This window comes from Perna viridis, chromosome 3 (assembly GCF_037379345.1).
Source record: "Perna viridis isolate PV_CMFRI_1.1 ecotype Kerala chromosome 3, ASM3737934v1, whole genome shotgun sequence".
NCBI lineage: Eukaryota > Metazoa > Mollusca > Bivalvia > Mytilida > Mytilidae > Perna > Perna viridis.
Window position 1 is genome coordinate 13,835,659 of NC_142447.1, and position 24,181 is coordinate 13,859,839.

At 34.0% G+C, this 24,181-nt stretch overlaps 1 protein-coding gene across 1 annotated transcript; it reads left to right on the forward strand.

Moving 5' to 3' along the window:
* The first annotated feature begins 96 nt into the window (after positions 1–96).
* Positions 97–12,043, forward strand: LOC148621094 (uncharacterized). Its single transcript, XM_088575136.1, has 7 exons — positions 97–155; positions 833–900; positions 1,977–3,230; positions 6,635–6,883; positions 8,172–8,426; positions 9,514–9,678; positions 10,799–12,043. The coding sequence occupies exons 3-7, from the start codon at positions 2,889–2,891 to the stop codon at positions 11,069–11,071; spliced, it is 1,284 nt and encodes a 427-aa protein (XP_088431262.1). The 5' UTR covers positions 97–155; positions 833–900; positions 1,977–2,888; the 3' UTR covers positions 11,072–12,043.
* Positions 12,044–24,181: the final 12,138 nt, after the last annotated feature.

Below are 24,181 nucleotides of genomic sequence, written 5' to 3' on the forward strand. Positions count from 1 at the left end.
ATGATAACCAATGAAAAAAAGAAGAATGTTACACCATATATAATATTTAATATTATAGTGCAATCTAATTTACATTTAGAGTGTACTATTAATTTCAGCCAGTCTTCACAGGCTTCCGAAGAACTTTTATGGTACTATTGTTGTCATGTGCAAAAGTAAGTAAAATAAGCAAGATAATTTGAGATAGAGTAAGAGGGCGAATTTTCGAAATGTCAATAATAAATTTTCTTTAAATCAACATTAAGCAATGTCTTAAGTGTTCAGTTTCAATAAACCCATAAAAGGTTAGGATATAAATAACGGAAAGTCGGTGAACAGAGCATCCCTTGTTATTGAATAAGCCTTTCACTTCAGCATGAAATGGGTATCGTCTTCTTCAACTCGCGAATTGCATACTTTACAAATGCGTTTGTCAGCTGGAACACCACGATAATGACGACCGTACAATGTACGTAGTATTCAAATTGTTGTAAACTCTGGCATGATAACCAGGCTTTCACACCGTTTAGTCTGATGCTCGCGCAACATCGAATTATTTATTAATAATCCTTCGGAAGTCATGGATGCGAACAGTTAATGTAAACCGCTGCTATCCATAATCGTCTTTATTTTATAAGATCATGTATCACTATGATTCACGGTAAAATTGTACTTCCGTAACAGTATTCTTAACGGCATACTGTCTTATTCGGCACATCAACTTCGTCATTTGACAATTGCAATGATTACGAATGTTTCGATTGGATTTTGTAATTATAAACACTCCGGAAATAGCTGGTATTGACGCGAATTTCCCATCTTCTAAAAACGATCTTATGGCTCTATTTTGTAGTGTGTATAATCCATCTGTTCATACAAAATTTGAAGCCCGAGACACCAGAGGCATAGTCCAACATATAGGTACATGTAGCACGGTACAGTCAGACAACTTTGTGTATATATACAATGTATTGTAGTGAATGCTGCTTTTTAGTTTGTAGTATTTAGACACCAAGGAGCTTCCAGCTGCCACAAGTTGTACGACAAAAGTGTATTATTTCTGCCCCCCCCAATTTAATACACTTTACTTGTAAACTTTTGAGGGAGCATAAGTTAGATTAAAGTAATGGATAATTCTTGTTAAGAATGCACGTACAAATGTGTAAAAAAGGGTTTTCAGGGTTTTATGCTGGATAAAAATTACAACAGTAAAACAAAAAAAATACGTTGTTGGAATACTAGGATTAAAAAGGAAATCAAGAGGATGCCAGAATTAAAACGTCAACAAAAAAGAAGACAATCCAGGCACAACTACCAGACAAAGAAAAAAGGCACATACAAGAAAGTACATATTAAAATAATTAACATGCACAGAAACAAAATTTAATGAGCAACTCGGATTTCGTTTAAAAACTGGGAGCATAATCCAGGTGTACCGATAGGGTAAGCATCTTCGGTATTACTAGAAATGATTAGAACTCGGCATTGCAAGCATTTATAGGTAGAGCAACTGCCTCGATGTGCAAATTTTATTTGCGATAACACGAGTCCGCTTTTTACTCTATTTCTATTCACAGAGAAACCTATTTAATACAGTGGTAACCATTACTCTCCCGCTCACTACGCTGGTACACGAATCGAAGTAAAAATGAGCCGAGTCGAGTTACCTTACTTTGCACTGTAAACTAGCTATGCTCAGATTCATGGAGAAATATCGTGCGCTCTTAAATAACGTAACAAATCATGAAATCTTGAATTTGCTTGAATTATATACAATAAAAATAGATGAACCGTTAGACAATTAATTCCCTTTCACGTCCTTGGATTCAGAATCAATCCGCACTTATTAGAATTAACCAATTCCTTGTACAAACACCGATTGCATGCCAAACTATTTTTTCGGTTGCAAAAAAAATCATGGCTTAAATAATTCATGCCCTTTAAACCCTCTTCAAAGGAAATAAAATTGTCAGTGCCATTTTGTTTTTGCGTTTTAGGGATGTGTCCTGTTTAGACAAGTGCTCGGTCTACACAATGTTTGCAGTAAAACAAATTTCCTGGCTATTGATATAAATAAATAGCTTAGATGTCATTTTGCACAATTTAGTTCTATTAATCCTCTTTCAAAACAGAATATTGGAAAAATCAAGTACTGGAATTCTAATTAGGATTGATCAATATATCTAATAGTAACTGAACGTTCTTCAACTGTTGACATTTTTCATTTTAAACAAAGGCTAATACTGGTATTCATGGTTAGTTATTTAATTATTGATTGCATCGTTATGTTGGTACAATATTACTGGAACCGCTATAGGAACATACATGGGAAATCCCAAAGGTGTTGACTTCAGGTAGTTTCTCGAATAGAAGCTAATATCTTAATAAATGAATAAATACAAAAATGTATTTCAATTAGTGGATTAATGTTTTGATTACTGCATGGATAAATTGATTTATACGTAAAGAGCATCTAGAACTGTATATTGGGCAATTTTCCACCCGGAGTTTGTTTTGTGGTGCTTATCATTCAAAGTGTTAAAAATTCTTATTGGAAACTATGAACATTGTAACCTTTTTGCCAAAGTGTCATTAGTTGTAAGAACCCAGAAATGATCGCTAGGTAAATACGCTGATCATGTTAAAGAACTTTAACTGAGATCGATCAAATCCTATTATGTTGAAGCTGTACCATTTCTGAACCCGGAATCACTGAGACGAATGCACTTTTAGTATGATCCTTTAAATTTCAAAACTGCATTGAAGCTAAAATTCGATTTTCCAGAGTCATAATTCGAGAAACTGAATGGTATCAGTAATCCGTTCATTCAAAAGGTGTTAATAGCGACCAGAGAGAAAGTAACCACCTCGAAGACAATCATGTGAACAACTGTCAGCTGCTATTATCTATGTTATTCCCAGATGATTGCTATTATGATATGAGTCGGAGTAGTGTTGATGCGGATTTTGGTATGGACAGGAGATCGTATCTTCCTCCTCTAAGAGCACCGTACGATACAGATTTTAATTACACCGGAAGAGGAAGTGTCCAGCCTCTACAAAGTGTGAGTAACCAGCAGTATTTTCAGTCATCGGAAAGAATGAGCAGGAATTCAGAACAGCGATTGTCGTCGGAGTTTCCACCGCAGAATGGTGATAAATTATTTTTCGAGGAACTAATGCGACGACAGCAGCGTTGGGTTATGGGTGTTATGGAGAGTTCGTTTCGAAGGATTTCGGATGATATAATGGTATGTTGACAATACGAAATTTAGGATATTACATGTATTTCACGCATACTTAGCTACATGTAATTCTACTTTTAAAATAATGATCGGCATTTGTGCATTTCTATGTATTGAAATTAGGTGGAAGTAATATTATGTAACCCCTTCACAGATTTTACCATCTTATTTTTATACCCACGCTTGAAACGCGGGAAGTATATAATTATCATGGTGTCCGCCCGTCCTCTTTTCTAATCCGCAACTCATCTGAAACCGCTGATTGGAATTTGGTGAAACATTTACATATTCTTTATTACATTATCCAATTGTGCACCTCCTATTCTGTTTGTCCATTTGAATGCTTAAATCACTTCTGGGGAATCCAATATGGTTTACTTGGGAGGAGAGCAGGGGGTACATGTATCACCAAGTGAGCTTTCCTCAGTTTTGTTATTGCATCGATCAACTCTATATATAAGTAGGAAAGTCCTTGTCTGCTTTTACGGGGCTCGCACTGCGAGTGGCCGATACCATTGGCGATCATTTTAAGGGAGATATCTCCACTTTCAAGACCTTTAAAGTCGGCGATTGGAAACTGCTGCTCCGTATTATGAGCATTTTGAATACAAAGGATGATTAACATGTATCTCTTCATTTTAATGAAAGAAATATGGATCAGTTAAGTGCTGCATGTGGTTGGCACTTACTAAATATATAGGATGCTACTGTACCGGTGCACCTTGTCCATGCTCCCAGTTTTTTGGTAGAGTCCGAGTTGCTAATTTACTTTTATTTCTTTGCACGTTTTTCATGTTCTTTGTTATGTTTGTTTTCCATGTCTGGTCTTTGTCCCTGGAATTTAGAAATTTTAGTAGCCCATACCAAATTTTATGGGACATTGGCGAGTGCCTCCTGCTAATTTCAAATCCTGATGTATATTTCCAATATTCCAAGTATTTGATAGGTGTGGGTGCTGGAGATATTAGCCATTCCCCTTTTCATGACATTGTATTTAAGTGTAAGTATTTGTAAGAATCAGGCAAAATGGCAAAAAATCAGAAACATGCACGTCACAACTCCAGATCTGACAATAAAATATCACTCAAGGATGCTTTCTCTACTTGAAATGACCATTATTTGATCTCTGCATCATTGGATCTGCTCAGAAACATTCCTACAGAATCCTAGAAAAAAATGAGGTTTTTGACAGGGTTAAACAGGCAAAATTATTTCACATGATTTTCACCTGAATTGAGCAAATAACTAAGTGACAGAGTTCACGTGAAATTCGGGTGAATGGAGCCTTCACGTGAAATTCACACGAAATGTACCAGTGAAATTCGTGTTTAGTGAATTTCACATGAAAATCATGTTAATTTCATGTGAATTTCACATGAATTTCATGTGAAGCTCGATTAACATGAATTTCACGTGAAAAATATTTGCCTGTGTATCTGCCCTCGAAATGTTCATTTTCAGCGCACTTCAATGAAATTGTAACTCAATGGTCCAGCATGATATGGAAAATCTTGTCTGTTTTCCATGATTCCTATGATGCAAATAGTCAAATTACACTATCAAAATGATGGTTTTTTTCATACCATGTTTCACCTACTGCCTGATTCTTACAGGGACTTACACTTAAGTAACTCCCCATTCCCTTACGACCATTATTTTTTATAGCATAATCACATGTCTGGTTCTTTTCTTCTCATTAAAGTTTTTGACATGTTTTGATTGTTGTTTAAAAGTTCTAGTTCTACATCTTAAGTAACACTCCAGATAAGAATCATGCAAAATGTGATTTATGGTTGTAAAGCCAACACATTTTTCTAATTTTTTGTTTAAAATATCATAGTAAACAGAAAGTAAGATGTGGCTTTTCATATAACTCTTGTTCATAGCAGATAAAAAACATATATAGAATGTACTGTAGAAATTCAAAATGAGGGGAGATAACTCTGTAAATGACACTAAAATACAGTAGAAACTATTGGATTTTCCATGTTGATTAGTTCCCAAGAGCAAACAGATTGGATGGAATAAATATATATTTCATCATATAGACATATAAAACAACTTATTTACAAAAAATAAAAATGTGTAGCCTTTTTTTTGGGGGGGGATCACATTTTACAGAATTTGCAAAGTCTGTTACTTAAAATCCTGGGTAATAAGTTCAGAATATTTTTGCAAAAATCCGACATTTGCTATATATTTTTTATCATGCCATACGAAGTAGCGTGGTATTATGTGATACCCCAAAATTTGCGTGTCCGTCTATATGCCCGTCCACGACGGTTTCCAGATGATTAGAATTGATCATTGACTTTATTATGAAACTGTGCATAGTTGTTTAGTAGCATAAAATACGGGTTAAGTTCAATATTTAGCAAAATCATAAACGTATTCTTAGTAAAGCCATTTTGAACATTTGACTATCACACTTTTTTGTCCATTCCGATGCGGGCTATCACTAGAAATTAATTTTCCGTTAATGCCCCATTTTTCTATCAACTTTAAGATATAAATAACATATCTGCCAAGCATGTCACACTAAAAAATGAAAATTTAAAAAACTTTAATTTTAAAATGATTCTCAGGGTTGCATTAAAAAAACTCAGATAGTACAAAAGGGTCGTCATTTCTGAGTGTTTTATCAGATTAATGTTGAATTGAACAATTTAGTGCACTAGTGAATATTTATAAAACCACTTAATCAGTAGCCATATGGAAATATATCGGAAAGTAATACCGAGGATTAGTATAAATTTGAGATACCTTTCCAAAACAAACTGATACTGCTTAAGTAGCAGTCTTTGTAAGAATCATGCAAATTCTGCAAAATGTGATACACCTAAAAAAAGGTTACATATTTTTATTTTTGATATTATTTTTGCTTTATAAATCTATATGATGAAATGTATAATTATTCATACCAATCTGTCTGCTCTTAGGAGATAATCCACATTGAAAATACAACAGTTTCTATTGTATTTTACTGCCATTTACAGAGTTATCTCCCTTCGGTATGAATTCCACAGTACATTCTATATAATTTTTATCTTCTAAGAGCATGGGTTATATGAAAAACCACATGTAAATTTCTGTTTACTATAACATTTTAAACAATATATCAAAAATAAAAATATGTAGGATTTCCACCATGAATCACATTTTTCATAATTCTTAGGTGGAGTACTACTTAATAAAACATCAAGCAATAAAAGAACCACAACCGCCACAGAAAAAAAAATGGCTGCACGGAGGAGGTGTGGAAAGACAAAATCATGCTGCCTAATTTTGATTCATTTTGTTTTCGCTATTTCAGTTTCTAAAGATTTGGCAAACTTGGACAGAATGCTTTGTACATATGTAATTTCATGAACTTCAGATCCTTTGTAACACTTATACTTTGTCATTTTCAGCGAACTTCTAATGCCGTTCGAAGGCATGACTCACTGCTACACGAATTGAACTCCTCTTACACAAAGTTGGATAAATATTATGGTGCCGTAGTGCAAGATCTTACTTCAAAGACAACTAACTGTGATAAACGAATAAAAGAGATCTACGATGACATAAAACAAAACAAAGATAACATAGAAAAGACAATGCAGCTAGCAAGTCATAACAAGAAGGAGGTCGAAGACCATATTATGAAAAACAATGCAGAGGTACAAATCAGAGTAACAACTGTAGAGTTTTAGTGTTATTAATGTAAAACCTCTTTAAACCGAACCCTTTTCGGACTGTATAATTCAGTCGGTTTGGACAGTTGTACAACGGAACTTCAAAAGTTGTCTGGTGTAGACAGGTTTTTGGCTAATTCAGTGCTTGGTTTAGACAGGTTTTCGGTTAATTCGGTGTTCGGTTTAGACATGTTTTCGGTTAATTCAGTGTTCAGTTTAGACAGGTTTCATTGTAGTTTAATATATGATTGAAACATTGAGCAAAACTATAAGTTAGCTTGCTACAGAGTACCCCCTTCTTAAAAGCAAAACCACATGGTCACATTTAAACAAAGCTTTCAAACAGGACTTCGATCTTCAGTCTGAACATTGACTCCAATGTTATGCCAAACCTATATGAAATAGGTCTAAATATCCAATGACTGTGATAAATAGTTAGAAGAAATAACAAAAAAAGGTGAGGACGGACGGACGAACGGATACACAACATGATCGCTATATACCCACGCTTTTGAAACGGGTAGGGGTGGGTAAAGTATGAGGATATTTTTATGTTTGTCAAGCTCTGGTGGTCCGTTTCAAGTCGGGAAACGAGGTAAACTGTGTTACAATTCCAGGTGAGGTCTTGATCCCTATCTAAATATTATACATGCAAGGTTTTAAATATTAAGGTTTTTTTTTATTTTATTTGCGTGTACATCAACAGGTGTTAATCATTCATATTTGTAAGTTTTATACTTTTCATGAATTTTGTCCACCCGGACAGTCTCTGAATTGCAAGCAACTTCGGAGTACTTGCATGCCAACAAAAAGCCCCCCCCCCCCAAAAAAAAAAAAAACAAAACAAAACAAAACAAAACAAAAGAAAACAAAACAAAACAAAAAAACAAACAAAACAAAACAAAAAAACAAAAAATACAACAACAAAGTCAAAACAAAACAAACAAACAAGTGATCAAATACATAATATGCCTGTTCCCCAAGAAATTCAAATGACTTTAAAGCGAAAAATTAACAATAAACAAAACGAAACGGAACGAAAAAGCACTTTGTTTCACCGTGACAAGCATTTTGCCAGAAACTTAGAAACCAATTCGAAGCAATTTTGAGTTCAGTCGTCCATGTATGTGTAGACTACATGTATGTCTTTTTAATAGTAAATCGTCCTTTAAAGTTCAATATGGAAAAAAACAATTCAAATTTATTTTAAACCTTTTTCATTTCATGACATACTTTAACAATACTTTAACAAAAAACAATATGTTTCTTGCAGTATGTGCTCGAGTTAAGCAAGGTCAGGGCCGAGATTGAGGGTTTGAGGACGAGCTACAAAAAGGATATAACTGTTGCAGACGAGAGGCGACGAATTGAAATGGATGACGCGCGGTCAAGGATACAGACATTAGATTCTTATACAAAAAATGCTTTACATACATTAAAAAATGCTGTACAAGAGGCACTTGGTAGAACAGAAAATAAAATTGCTGATGGACTGAAAGAAGAGCGAATGGTCTGGCGACAAAGTATGGTATGTTAAATTTTATTATTTTAGTTGAAACAAAAAAGAAAATGTGATTTATTTTCAAAGTTATTCGGTACCACATTTTCGATTTGTTATTCAATAACCTTATTTCTTATGACAAATACGTCTTTTAACCATGAACCAGGTAAATCTCAAACGACTTAGTAACCCCTCGCTTCTTGAAAGAAATCCACTAGCTCTGATTACATATTGACGGGATAAGGCAAAATAATTTATTTTTATTTATGTAAAAGACGGCACCAAAGACAGCACCATTCATTACTATAGTACTATTCTGTCTTAACCAAATTCCATTTGGACACTCTGAGATTTGTCTGGATAAGGCAGGTTTTCGGTTTACGCAGATTGAAAATGTATTGAAACTCCTATGAAGCGACTTTGGATATGCTAGTTTAACAATGGTTGGGTTAAGATAGGTTTCACTGCAAAAGACTAAGCGAACAGGAAGTATAACGATTTTAACGGATGCAAAGTTAAGATGGTTGAAAAGAAACTCAGTATTGAAATGACACGTGCTCTAGAATAACCTGAAATTTAAGGAATCGACATAAGACATGATTGAGAGCAGATTGATTGATTGGTTGGTAGATTGATAATCTATTGATAGAAAAACAAGTATTTAAATTATCTTTAAAAAAGGTTAGCCGACACAGTAAAATTTGTTCTTTTACAAGTATTATCTTTAAAAAAAGATTAGCCAACGCAGTAATTTAAATTTTGTTCTTTTTACTTATAATTTTCTACATTTCATTTCAATAACTTCAATTTTCGATGCAGTATTTTCGAACGCCACTAAGTTAATATTTGGCCAATCGAGAAACAGAATTGCGATCGGGTGACTTGCATTTCCATGGAAGAGCGTCTTTAAGGTCAAAGGGTAAAAAGTGAAACTAATACCGACTGCGTCAAAAAAAAGTGATTGAATTTCAGAAATCAACATAAAAGCTCGAGCGAAAGCAGATGGATAAATTCGTCCCTGTATGACCCGAATGGGTAGCCGATTTAGGTAGTTATATTGGTAAAAAAAGATAGATAGATAGATAGATTGATTGATGGATCGATTGAATTTCAGGAATCCACACAAAAACATGACCGAGAACAGATGGAGAGATTAGACCAAAGTATCAGTATTATTGAAGAGGAAGCCAAACGATTAATCGATGCTGTTGTAAAAAAATTAGAAAATGTACAAGATGTCATCACGACAGAGAAGAGTACTAATGAAGAATTTCGAAAGGTGACGCAACTACATATTATAAATCCGAAAATAATTGCAGTGGTTTTAAAACTAAATGTAGGAGTTTTTTTTCATGGGATCCCTTTGTAATCGTAAAAATCGAAAAAGGACAAAATACCGATAAACACTGCTCGCAATTATTTTCGAATTTATATTTTTCAGTCATTGACCATATGAATCTTGTAGAAATACCGGAATTTAGAAAAAAATAATTAAAAATCATAAAAGGGGGGTCTAGTTTTGACATTCGTATCTTCATTTTTTCTAGTTCAGTTTACAGTCTTACATGTTAGACTCCAAACTATACTGAGACGGACTTAGACACTTTTAAAAGGGAGTTCCAGCTTATAATTTGTTCTTTAAGCCCTAATTTTTCACCATTTTCCCCCTGAAAATGGGGGTGTTAAACCCCCTGGTGGCATTCTCTTACTGAATCTAACTTCTGTGCACAGAGATGTAGCATTTCAACTAATACGACATATTTTGCATTAGACACTATGAACACGATACTCCTACATCGATGAAGATAGCATGACTTATTGAATGAGTATATGGAGCATATAATTATTATATTCAGTTCGCTCAATAGCTTTAAATTGATATGTGTAAAAGCAGGAATGACTCCTTCACACCTATTTTGAAGAAAACCCATAGTATATAGAAATGTGCATACAATATACTGTCATCTTGTACTTACGTGATATTAATATACATGTACCTGTGAGGCATATACATTGTTGAAATTATGGACAATAAGTCCCTTTTGTGCTAACTGTATAATAGTCAATAAGCATTTGTGGGGCATGCTCAAAATATACTTCCGCGAGGAAAACTATTTTGTTCCTCCCAAGCCCTACATCGCGGAAGTGTATTGCGCATGCTCCACACATACGTCGTATTTTATCCGGAATTACACATGAAACGAGCAAATTTCAAATTCTTTAAATAGTATTATGTGTTTGGGACTCATTTGTAGTTAAGACAGGTTTAACTATGTTTGTGTTTGATTTAGACAGGTTTTAGCATGCTGCATGTATAGATTATACATGATTTCAGTATGTATGGGGTATTAGCCAAGGTTAAGAAAGGTTTCATTGTGGTTTTTTAAAATTATTCGCAGGTTGTGAAAAACTACATGGACTCCAGTAAATCACAATCAGAACGACTCACAGTGGACATGACTTCTTTAAAAGAGGAGTATAGCAATAAAGCTCAAGGTTTTGAGACTAGCATAGAATCTCTAAGATCTGTTGTTGAAGGACGGTATCAGGTGATCACTGAACAAATCAAGAAAGAAAATAGTAAACTTGACCAACAAATACAACAATTATCGAGACAAGTTCAGCAGTTACAACAACAGGTCGTCGGAGGTGGTACGGGACCGACAGACTAAATTTAGTTCTAATACGTTTCAATTTGTGTCAAGTCGTTGATTTCGTGATTTAAAATCTTTTAAGAGTGAATATACAGTAGATAGATAGCAAATTTAAAGTTGTTTAGGGCTTATACATATAGTTATAGATTCACATGTGTGAGATGTTCTCAATTTTTTTTAAAACCTTTTTAAAATTTTGCGTTTAGCAATTGAAGTGAATAGTTCAATTTCTCCCTACAAGGTCCATATATTGTGTGTTTGTCTGAGTTACAGAATAATGGAATTCAATCCTAAAAACAAGAGATTCAGTACTAAAATCATGTGCGATACTAATTGGAGACCACAAGGGCCGTTACACTTACTCGTTTTACAAGAATGTGAATTGGTAATTTAAAAGCGATTACAAATACATGTTGTATAAGTAAATAGTCAAATGTTATGTTTTAAAAGTTTAAGCGAATATGTTATTGATTATAGCGTTTCAGTTTTAACAAATATTGAATACAGTTTCAGCGTTCGAAAAACATTTTAAAGAGCAAATCAATACCATATTATGTATTATGAAATCATTTTAATGGGTTTGTACGTCAAATAATTAAACTTGCATTATCGGAAAATATCTTATTAGTTTAAATTGATGCTACATTACATATAAAGTGTGCTGTTGTTAGCGGAAATATAATGAAGGAAACATTAAATTAAGGTAAACTACCTGAGTTATGAATAAAATATTAACTACTGAGTATTCAAAGACGACTTTGAAAAAAAGAGACTTTGTTCCTTTTTAGATTGATTGGATCTTAAATGGGAAGAAAATACGTTCTATAAGTAACAAGAAAAGTGCCTGGCAAAAAAAAAGAAATGAAATATTCATGCGTAAATCATTTTCGATATTATAATATACATGTATGTACAGGTATGCATAAATTACAAGTAAGAAAAAAATCGTATTATTAAATCATGGGAGAATCATGTGTTTCACACATAATTGAATCTTTTTTCAATAAACATGCACATGCGTAAAAAAAGAATTATATAATTGTCATGTGTGGTACCAATATTCTGTATGCATTCCATTCGGCCTCAATGACTCATGGGGCTTGTTACAACCAACTGCTACCACAACACTCCATTCCAGGTACAATGTTGTGCTTTGCGTGATCATTTGAAACATATCGCATCAGACTCAAATGTTCCCCACTGGTAATGTTTGTTTCTTTGTTTCCTGATATTTCGTCATTACAGGTACAATTCTCTATATAGGATTCTTAAATGTTCAAACCATCAATGTCCTCGATATTACTGGTTAAAAGATAATTATTTGCCCAAGAATACAAGCAAGGAGATTGGACTCAAGTTAAAACAATGGAGGTCCTATCCCATACAAACAATGATTATCAAGAATGCAAAATGATGTCAATTAAATGTTATAACTAAAAATTAACAATAATAGAAAATAGGAAAAGGCAATGCAAATTAACATGAACCATATGAAACTATAACAAGGAAATGGAATAATTAAAGGGGGTGGGTTCAGACAAAAAGGGCGGGTGGGGGTAAGGGGAGAAATAGCCATTTCACATATACATGTAGTATTATTCAAACCTTTTAGTTCGTTTGATAAAATGATGAACAGAAGCAAAAAAAATATCTGTTCTCATCAAATGCAAGACTTTCGTCACCAGCCAACAGAAATTCGATTGTTACGTTAAAACCGCCTAACCGTGCCAGCAGGGAATTTCTACGCTCATTACACAAATTGCATTCCATAAACTAGTGGATGCGAACTACAAATGGATGTACACAGCTACTGTACAAGAAGGGGATGCACTACATTTATACGAAATAAATCGGCATTTAGGGAACTGCACATGCTTCTTAGCCTGGTATGTATAACATTATCCTCCCTATTGTAACAGGGCGGGTTCGGACAATATGCTTATCCGTACCCCCTGTGTACTAGAATGGTCTAGAATTGCTTTTTTTTAATACAAATGTATCTGTATATATCTGTCTGAACAAATAGAAAGAAAACCTGTAAAGTACTCTATATCAACCTTCAAACGACACCTTTCGCAATTCGGATTTTACGAGTAGAATTCACGACTTGCAAATGTGGTGTTTCTCATGTGTGCTCCAGTTGTTCTCTACTAAGTGTAAATGATTTTCCCGTGTTTTTTTTTTACTTTCCCTCTGTAAATTGGACGACCGATCTTTCAAGTATTGTTATTGATCTTACTTCGTTTGTAGAATGGCATTGTAGAAGTAAAATATGATTTTAGGCTATGGCTATGAAGGACGGGGCTCAATGTCGTATTTTAGTCAAACCAGCGCCTCTGTGGTAGCGCAATCGTCTACTTCCGTGTCGACAAATTTCTTCACTTCCGTTAGAATATCTGTTTAGCCATTCATAGTTATAATTCTGGTTTTACATTCTACATGTACATATAAAGACGTCGCCGACTCTCTGTCATATCTATTTTCCAGTCCTGTAATGACAGACATCTTAAAGTTGTGAAAACTCGACTGACTACACTCCGAGCATACCTGATTGTTCTTTCGCCCGAGAATAGTGAACCAGAGGGGTTCTATTTATTGATGTTAAAAAATCGACAGTGAAAGATTATTTCATTAATCGAGTGCCAAATATACTTTAAATTTATTCAAATGTTTCGGAGAATGAATTTTTGAAAGTTAACGATGATGGGTGTAATGTTATGACACTATCTCCAAAATACTCGGTGTCAAACTTTAACAGTTACGTAACATAGACAGATCAGTGCTTTTTTAATTCGATGCACTGTGTTTATGCCGGAAACTCAAAGAACGATGTACTCGTCCACATCCTCGTTGTCGTTCATAGCTTTTGGTTTTCGTACGCTAACTTGAGTGCTTACAGGTAGATCTAAAGAAAAAAATTACATGTTCGTTGGCATGGGGAGAAAATGGAATTAGTTTGTGCCCTTGACCACAACCAGAGATAAAAAAAAAACGGATCGAAACTGTGCATTTCATATAATATACTGTCAGTTTCTTGAGATACTTTAATGGGATCTTCTAAAGTCATAAATATACAGATCTTGCTTGTACTAAAACAATAGTTTCCAGTTATTAACCTTGTTTATTAAATAAGGGTAACTACAAAACTACTGAACTCTAATCCAATCCATAATCAAGTGAAGTCCAAATTAAATCGGACAAAATAGATATCACACCACCCGAATAGCTGGTTCCGCGATGGTCCTGAATTAGTGCAGGCATTTCACTCGATATGGTGGGTTGAATCTTGGTTTTATAGCGCGCCAGGCCTCCCTCTTTCAGTGTGGCGCATTAACTATATTTGAATTTAAACATATTTTATTGTCAAAGACAATTGGATTAGACACAAGTTGTAAAACTTATCGATGCCTTCTCCTAATATATACATTTGATTGATACATACTAATGACATTTACAATAAATAGTATTATTTACGAAGTTACTATAGACAGACAAATATGTAGTGACCCATATACAGATGCATGCACTGGGGATTAAGCATGAATAAAATTAGACAGGGATATCGAAAAATATTTACTCAAATTGATTGTATTATGCTTAAATAAGTTAAAAGTTGAATTTTTCAAGACACACATGCATCAATGTTGCAGTGGAACATGATAAAAATAAACACAAGTAGTGTTCACGATATACCCTACGAGCTGAATGTAACGATATTATATTACTCACGTAAAAACCGCCTAGTAGCTTCAATGAACGTTTGAACATAACTAAAAATCAATGAGTTAAACTCGTAACTCAAATTATCATCTCCAAAAAGCAGAGTGTTGAGACAAATATTTGTTCCTAGACCAGTCAAATTAAAAAAAAAACATGTTTCGTTGCACAGTAAAATTTGGACAGACGAGGAAAAAATGTTCTGCGTCTTTTGTCAAAGCTCCACAAGAACAGCTTTTATCAAAAATAATATGTGCTCTAAATAAGTCGTTTTGCAAAGCACTACATTTATTTCTAATTCGTGCATGAGTCAAAGTCATGAATCGTTTACCAATGAGGTCAAACGGTAGTGGCCTATTAATAGCATTGTTATTACGATATTTTAATTTTAAACGTAATTTAAACATATCAGAAGAAGGTGATTCTCGTTAGGAGATATCCAAATTGCTCCATAGGCTCAATGTAGCTGGCAAAAATGACTGTTGATACAATGAAAATCTAGTTGGAGGGACGCTATAATTTCGGTTATTGCGTACGTTATACACTGATATCTCAGATACTAATGGGGGAAGTAAACTTGATAAATATTCAGGACAATGTCCATTAATCATATTATACAACAAAAGAAGCTTCTTTTGTTCTCTTCTATCTTCTAATGTTTCCCAACCAGTCTCTCGATAAAGTGAATCTCTACTAGCATATGATGTTAAACCCGTAACTATTCTGGCTGCTTCAAGTTGGATTTTCTCAATTCTATCTGAATTGACTAATCCACAATTATCCCAAACTTCGCTAGAGTATTCTAGAATCGGTCTTATGAATGTAAAGTAGATCCTCGAGGAATTCTCGATCCATCTTAAATTTCAATTAACGTAATACACTGAGTTGCTTAGAAGCTCTCTCAATTAGAATATTTATATAATTTGTCCATTTGCAATCAGAGCTAAATACCAAGCCGAGATGTTTATGTGATTCGACTGGTTGTATGATAGAATTGTCAAATGTAAAAAACAATATTAGTAGCTCTGTTGCAAGTACTAAATACCATAATGTCAGTTTTATCAGGATTTAGCTTTACCAGCCATTCACTAGACCAAATAGAAATATTTTTTAAGTCCATATTAGTCATATTGACAAGTGTCTCCTCATCATTGGCTACATGACCAATAGAAGTGTCATCTGCAAATAATATACAAAGCCCAATCATACTATCAGATATGTCATTGACACATACAAGAAAAAGAAGAGGTCCTAATACAGATCCTTGTGGTACACCAGCATACAATGAGCCTATGGTTGATTTTCCATCCATGAGAACAACCCTTTGTCTTCTAGATTCTAAATAACTATAAAGCCACTTTAATAAATTACCCTTGATACCATATCGTTCTAATTTAAAAATCAATCCCTTAATCCAAACACGGCCAAAAGCCTTGCTAACATCGCAAAACGTAATGCAAGTTGTTTTACCAGAATCTAAAGACACCAAAATTTCATGATAAAGTTCAATCAATTGATGTACTGTACAAAAACCAGGTAAGAATCCCGACTGAAATTTATAGATAAGATTATTGAAAAATAAATGGTTAAAAATAGGTTTATAAACTATCTTTTCAAAAATTTCACTTGTGCAACTCAACAAAGCAACTGGTCTATAATTTGATACCTTTGATTTGTCTCCCTTTTTATACAAGGCAATAACATGTGCTAATTTCCAGTATGATGGAAACGTATGAAATCTTAATGATTTGTTGAAGAGTATGCATAGGGGTCTTGCTATTTCATTTTTAACAGCAATAAGCATTCTGTTACTTATAGAATCTGGGCCAACTGCTTTGTTAGGATATAAATTTGATAACACGTTAATAACATCTTGTTCGAAAATTATAATATCAGAGATGACCTCCCTTCCCCTGTCATCAAAATCAGGACGATTTTTATCTCTGTATCTCTTTATATCTGTAACAGAACAAAAATATTGGTTCAATATATTACATTTGTCTGAATTGTCAAAAACAAGTTTTGAGTTATAATTAGGGTCTCGGAGTGGTGGTATATTGTTGCTTGGGTTATCACCCTTCAATAACATTTTATAGTCTTCCAATATAATTTACTATTGGAAGTTTTTAAATCTGACAATGTCTCGTTAATACTCAGATAAAACTGTTCAACTGCGTGCTTTTTTTTATATTGTTTACCTTGTTACGTTGCGCCTTATACTTTAGTTGATTACCTGGCGTCTTTTGTTTTAAATAATGTTTTCGTAATCGATCTCTAATTCTGATCGCACGTCTGAGGTTTGAGTTGAACCAAACTTTATCGTTTTCTCTAATCATCACCTTCTGTGATGGTATACATTCAGTACATAGTTGTAAAAATATGTCCGTAAATAACTGACGTGCTATATATACATTAGGTTGCCTTTCAATTAAGTTAAACCAATCAGTATCAGCGACCTTTCTACGTAAGAGCTCATAATTTGCTCTTTTATAGTTCCACACTTGCCTCATATGGGTCTTCTTACTGTCATGCCCAGAATCAATAGTAATGTAAGTGCCATCATGATCACTTATTCGGCGATCAATCTGGACAGTATCACAATCAATGACTGGTATGCTGTCTGTTACTAAAATAGGTTCCAACAGAGACTCAGTATTACCGAAAAAGTTTGTAGGTTTAACAATAATATTTGAAAGCCCATTTACTGTAATAATATCTCTAACTACAGTTGGTAAATTAATCAAGAAATTTTTATTCAAGTCTCCAAGTACAATAACATTCGTGCACTTGTCAAGAGCTGCCTTAATTGACTGATCAAATAGACACCAACAGTTTGGATCAGAGTGTCTTTCTGATCTACAGACTATATTTATTAGAGTGACCATTCGTTTAGTTTTCAACTCAAACCACATCGATTCTAAATTAGGAAGTTCAAGGTCAACACGCCGTTGAAAGTCTAAGTGATTTTTAAAATATACAACAAGTCCACCACCCGCATAATTCCTATCTTTTCTAATCGGATTATCAAATCTGGGAATAAGAATATTATCTGAACTGACGGAAATATCTAAATGTGATTCAGTAAAGAAAACTATGTCATGCTCATCAACAAAATGAACAATATCGGTTATTTTATTACGCAAACTCCTTAAGTTATGATGAAAAATAGATATGGAGTTATTATTCAAAGATTCATTACTGTTAAGACTATGAGTGAGGGGACCAGGATTTTCATGTAGATCACCTGACAATAATATAAAAAATATAAGCATGAGCACATAATAGATATTCACATAATACATAGAAGTTAATGAAACAAAAAATAGAGACAAGAAAAAATGTTTCGAAATGAATGAGAAATCAAAAACCAAAACATCAACGTTATTTCGTTGACAGTCTGGGGGATTAATTGTAACGGTTATATAAGTTTAGAAGTCAAGGGTAATTGTCAAAGTTTCAAAATGAAGTGAAATATTGTCAAACCGGTTTGCTTGCTTAGACATAATAGTTGGATGACCTGACTATAGAGGTCAATTTTACGATACTACAACCTTAATGTAAAGTGTATACAACCATAGATAAGAATTAAATGGACATGAGATATAATTGCGTTATTCTCATTTTTTAGTACAAAAATTAAAGTCATGATAATGAAATGATTGTTAGAAATCTTCTAAATCATGGACATCCCGGTCATTGCGAATCTTCTCAATTCTCCCACGTTCAGTTCATTTGTATAAAATTGTTCCATCATGGGTCCAGAAAGTGTGGATTTTATCACTATTTCGTAAATCGTTCAGTTTTTTAAGAATTCCATAACGCTATTTGGTCAGATTTTCTGTTATGAAGATTTTGTTGACATTACTTCTCAGAAGCCGCTTGCTGGAAAAAAACATTGCACGTTTTCTGTAGCTGATAAAACGAACAATAATGGAACATTTGCCATCTTTTATCTGCCCTATGGGATGTGTTCTTCCGATGTCATTGATAGTGATGTTTTGTACCTTCAGGTCGTTTTTGATGATGTCTAGAACTAGTTTATCAGAGTCGACGGGTTGTACGATATTGCCTTCTTCGTCAACTGGTATAGGCACATTGTTGAAGCGAAGAGATGTCCGTCGCCAGTATTGCTCTTGCTCTTCTATTCGATTTTCAAGATCTTTCATTTTACGTAGCTCAGTGTTCAAATCTCAGATATCTGAAGCTTGGGCTTTAATAAGATGTTCTTGCTTTTGGATAATTGCCGTATATTGTGATGGTTTTTCATCAACTCTTTTTGTTATTTTTGTTTCTAGTGATTCTATCACCTTTTTTTACAATGCTGGGAATGAGCAAGTCAACAACATCAGGACTGTTCAGAACAGAGACGACAATGTCTGATATTTGAATGGCTGTGGAATCAGATCTAACCATGTTTGAAACGGAATTTTGTTCTATTACGGATTTGTCAGAAAACGCTGTGTCATCTTGCCGCTTGGTGCTCAGTTTGTCTCAAGTTAGGTGACAAATCATGTGGGCTATCAGGTTGGTTTCTCTTGATACCAGTTGTAACAGGGCCAGGTGTTTTTGGAGAAAGTTCAGTTTTATTTTCGTATATGGCTGACATGTTTGTTTACCTTTGTGAGTTGTTTTTATATCCAACACAATTTTCCGACAATACAGAATAAATCTTTCGATTAGGTCACAAATTTCTCCTTCGATAAATCTATAAACTATATTAAATGTTCATCTAAACTTTTAATTTGGTTTACTACATGTGGAACACAAACTAATCCCCTTTTCTGTCGAGCCTTACAGGCCCACTACATGTCTGCCGCCATGATAGTTATTTTAACTATATTGTCATAATCGGTAAATTGGTGGTTACATCACCACAAAGAACAATTTAGAAAAAAAAACTATCATTACTTATTGTTTTAGAAGAAACTGAATATTTTTCAACCAAGGACTGATATCTGAAAATAGAATTTGGTAAGATACCTTTTGAGACGCATTTCTTTCCTCATACTCCTGATTCAGTTATGCAGGATGATATTTATGGCATTCAAGAAAATCAGAGTAGTTATAACTAGCTCTAGCTTAGCGAATCGGTTGTGAAATATAAGCACCATATGCACGAGATGAAGGTATATTGCTGCACATTTCATAAGTAGTCTATTTTATCCTAAATCTTAGTACAGAGATAGCTATTGTTATCAAATTTGAGATGTAGGCCAAAAAGCTGTGTCTGTAGTCTCCTTTATTTCGAGCTCTGGTGGATATATTGAAGGTAACCATTTACCAAAAGAAAGTTTGTTCATGGACAATACATCATCAATATATCTGTATGTGAAATAAAAGGATTTAGCACCTTTTATATTTTTATTCTTTACGAGATTTTAAAGAAATTCAGTCCCGTATAAATACAAAAACAAGTCGGCTAGGAGAGGAGCACAATTAATGCTCATTGGAGTGCCAACTTTTGCAAAATGTGACAAATATGTTGTTAATGAGGAAATTAAGCATGCTGCAAACCTGATTTTCTGTATGCTCGTCAGTATTCCCAAATGGAAATGACTCTTTTTGGATATACATTATTGTCGACAATAAGTTCTTAAGCATTTAGATGCGGATACAGGAGTAGATCTGCAAGTACGGGGGTGGAGGCTTGCAATTCCCACACAAAGTATCAACATTTGAATGTTTAAGACCATATGTCGATGATAATTGTTGGCAAACTTTAAAAGAAAGATTTTTGGCAAAATTTTGTCAAATATGAGCAAATGACATTCTAGAACTCAACAACTCGTAGATATTCGCAGACATTCCTATCGACTCGCAAAAGAAGATGATTTTTTTTTGACATGTCATAATTTTTTACACGAATGTCCAGGTATCCTTATTGATTATTTTATTCCTGAAGAGCTCGCAAACCATTCTTAACACGTTTTAATAGTTCTATAACATTAAACCACGCATTTTATGTTTATCTTTGATGTTTTCATCGGATATTTTCATTTTTTGTTTAAAGTCAAAATGCGAGGTTTTATCATTGGACCTTAATTTCAAGGTCTAAAAATCAAATTTAAATTCAGACATTTTAAGAATATTTTTTTCAACAAAACTATATAATTACAAGAAAATGAAGTAAAATATATCCCAACAAACCTTGTTTGGAAGATAATATTCCCGAATTAAAACACGAAGTGATCGGACCTAGAAGCTGACATCTTGTCGGATTCATATGGTGGAGCGAATTTATATTTTTTTTCATTCCAAAGGCAATGATCACAAAAAATTATGAAAACATTCATTTTTTTAATTTTATTATACTACTTTCATATATTTTATCTTTGACAAAATGATATTTGAATAAATTTCGTTGCGCCATTAAAAATCCTAAATATTTGCTGATCGCTATTCGGAAATGTGCTTCTCGGGACTTATCGATTCTGCTGTTTATGGAATCTTACATGTGCTGATTTAAAAGCAAATTTGGATGTTTTTAATGGAATTTCTGCATCTGGTAAGATATTTATTGTACAGCCACGTCTTTTAACTTTGTACTTCAATCATTCTAAAATATTTTTATTTGATATTACGTTATTTCTAGACAAAAACATCCCGCAGGTCAATTCGCCGGAACGTTACTCCCGCAAAATAGCGTCCAATGATAAAACCTCGCATTTTGAATATAAACAAAAAATGAAAATATCCTATGAAAACATGAAAGATAAACATAAAATGCGTGGTTTTTGGTTTTAGTTGTACATGTTGTCTGGTGTCCTTGTTCGTTAAAAAACTTGTCAAAAGTGTTTGTTTTACTTTCTCCGCCATTACGGGGAATTAGAAACAATCGATGACATGCTTGAAATAGTTTTCAAAATCTCGTTACTTTCAAACGTACTGGTGACAAATGAGTAACATACGAAAAATATAGGCTCGGACATGATTTTTTCCGGATTTTTCGGTCGCCAGTCAATATTATTTCAAGTCGCCAATTGGCGACTTTAATATTGTTTTCAGTCGCAAAAACGTTATTTAAGTCGCCAATGCGACCATTTCACTAGACTAAATTGATTGCTGAGAGAGGACTATCTTGAAATTTTAATTGGTAGTCCTTTGGGCTACTTAAATTTATTCTTAAAATTTCATTGGTCCAAAGGACAGGACCACATAATTATTTTGAGGACTACCTAATTTATCTATCAAACAGTCGTGCTGGCTACCTAGTTAAAAATTAAAGTTAATGTCAAACCCTGTAACTTATTCATGGTTACATATATATAAATTGCCTTAAATGTATACTTTCTAGATTGATATTTCATGTCCAGTTTTTTTGTTTGTTGGGGTTTAACGTCCAAGCAGCAATATTTCAGCTATATTCAGACGGATGAACATGAAATGGATGATAAAATGAACATGAAATGATGATGAAATGAAAAAGGGATGGGACACAAGGACAATGGGGTCGACAAATTTTGATTGCCACTGGAAATAGGGGGAGGTGGGTAGGGTCGGGAAATTTAGCCTCCTGTGGCGGAGCCCTATGGTTCCTACTCCGGGAGAATACCACAGTAGGATTCTTTAACGTGCGAGGAACGTGGCATCTTTACCAACACGGTGCACCACTATGGTTTGCGGTCAGGTTTTCCGTATTATAGCCTGACAACCCCAGCATGTAACACGCCAGGGGGTACCCAATTCCACCACCTGGGGCACACATCCCAGTTGCTCAGTGAGCAAAGCGCCCTAGCCCCCGGCTAGGGTTCTGAGCACTATTTAGTCGCCTTTTACGACAAGCTTAGCGCTGCTGCAGGCCTATTCTTTTAACACCCGGACCTGCACGGGGCTTCATGTCCAGTCAATAATAATAACTATTTACAGGCTCGTTACTGCCGTTGGGCAAAAAAGCTTTTGCCTGCACTTAATTTTGCCATTTTTTTTGAGACAAAATACATCCAGGAGAGGCCCTGGATCCCCTACCAGTAATTTTGCCTACACTTCAATTTGGCCTCAGTTACGCGCCTGATTTACCAATTTATGGCAACAACTCTGGACTAGAATACAGAACTAAACAATAGAAATTAAAGAAATAAAACGAAACAAATGAAGCCTACCAAAATATAAGTTACTAAGGGCTCATGAATTATCTTATTCCCTTTGGTGTCATGTAGTATCAACCTGAAAATAGAATTACCAATAATAAATACAGGGGCAAGCGCTATTCAATAGGTAATTAAATCGAGACTAAAATGAAAATTCCTTTCCATGAAATTAGAAAACTCTGAACAGACGAAGCAACTGAAGGATTTATTCCTCCAGTGGTTAATATCCACTTTCAGTCAACACTTTCATACTGTGTGCTTTCGTTCATAAAATACATGTTTTGAAAATGGGAAAATATGAAAACTCAGGAACCTCAAAGGTACAAAAATACAATTAACCTAATATATAATATGTGCAATTTAACTATAAACTGATAAGCAGGACTCTGTCCGAAATACAAGACTAAATTCAATATCAATTTCATTATGATTTATGTCTCTCCAAAAACTCATGCAAGTGAAAAAGAAGAAAAGTTATAGAAATATGAATTCGACCAATCAGAGACCTTATAGCAAAAGTCAACCTAGATGATGACCTGCTAACAATACTGAGGCTCAACACGAGAAATCATTTTTTAAAGTACAGAAATAAGAAAATAATGCTAAAATACAACTTTACAGTATCATACTTGATTTATGTTAATCCGTTTCCTACCATATGACAAAATATTTGCACATTGAATTAGCATATGCTCTAATACGTTCGTTGTACGTATATTAATGCTTAGTAGAATAGAAAAAAAAATATGTGGAAAGGTAGATAGACATATAGGTAAAATAGAAGTAATATGTTGAAATGCATCAGGAAAAAAAAAACAAAAACAAAAGAACAAACACATGGTAAATTATTGTATGAGTGATATTTTCAATTCAGTATAGGTTTACATCTTTAGTAGTCACTAGAATACATACAGGTTATCAAAATCCATATCTTTATAAAATCCAAATTACATGCAAGACAATTTCTATACAACTGATTTGTTCGAGAGCTTACCCTCTAATTGCCCTGTATATTACACTCTTCATTTTATTGTGACATTAATGTGTACGATAACGAAACGAACTCTTAATGCAAAATTAGAAGATGTTTAGCATCTTTAGAAAGATACCTTAATTAAATTGACCTGAAAATGGGCACCATGTAACATCATACTAATCGTAGTTTGTTACTTACACAATATATTTTGTTTGGCATGTATACACATGCCTCGTTTGGGAAAAATATTATCGATGAAACAAATGTGATCAGAATTATATTTCCTTTTGTTTTATTGGGTATGCGGGCGGAGTATTATGAGTAATTCGGTTATAGTTTGGGTATTTA

Excerpts from the sequence above, each read along its gene's own strand:
- LOC148621094 (XM_088575136.1), top strand. The coding sequence starts at position 2,889 with ATGTTATTCCCAGATGATTGCTATTATGATATGAGTCGGAGTAGTGTT. Across the intron at positions 8,427-9,513 it reads TGGTCTGGCGACAAAGTATG|GAATCCACACAAAAACATGA; the intron begins GTATGTTAAATT and ends ATTGAATTTCAG. Across the intron at positions 9,679-10,798 it reads CTAATGAAGAATTTCGAAAG|GTTGTGAAAAACTACATGGA; the intron begins GTGACGCAACTA and ends AATTATTCGCAG.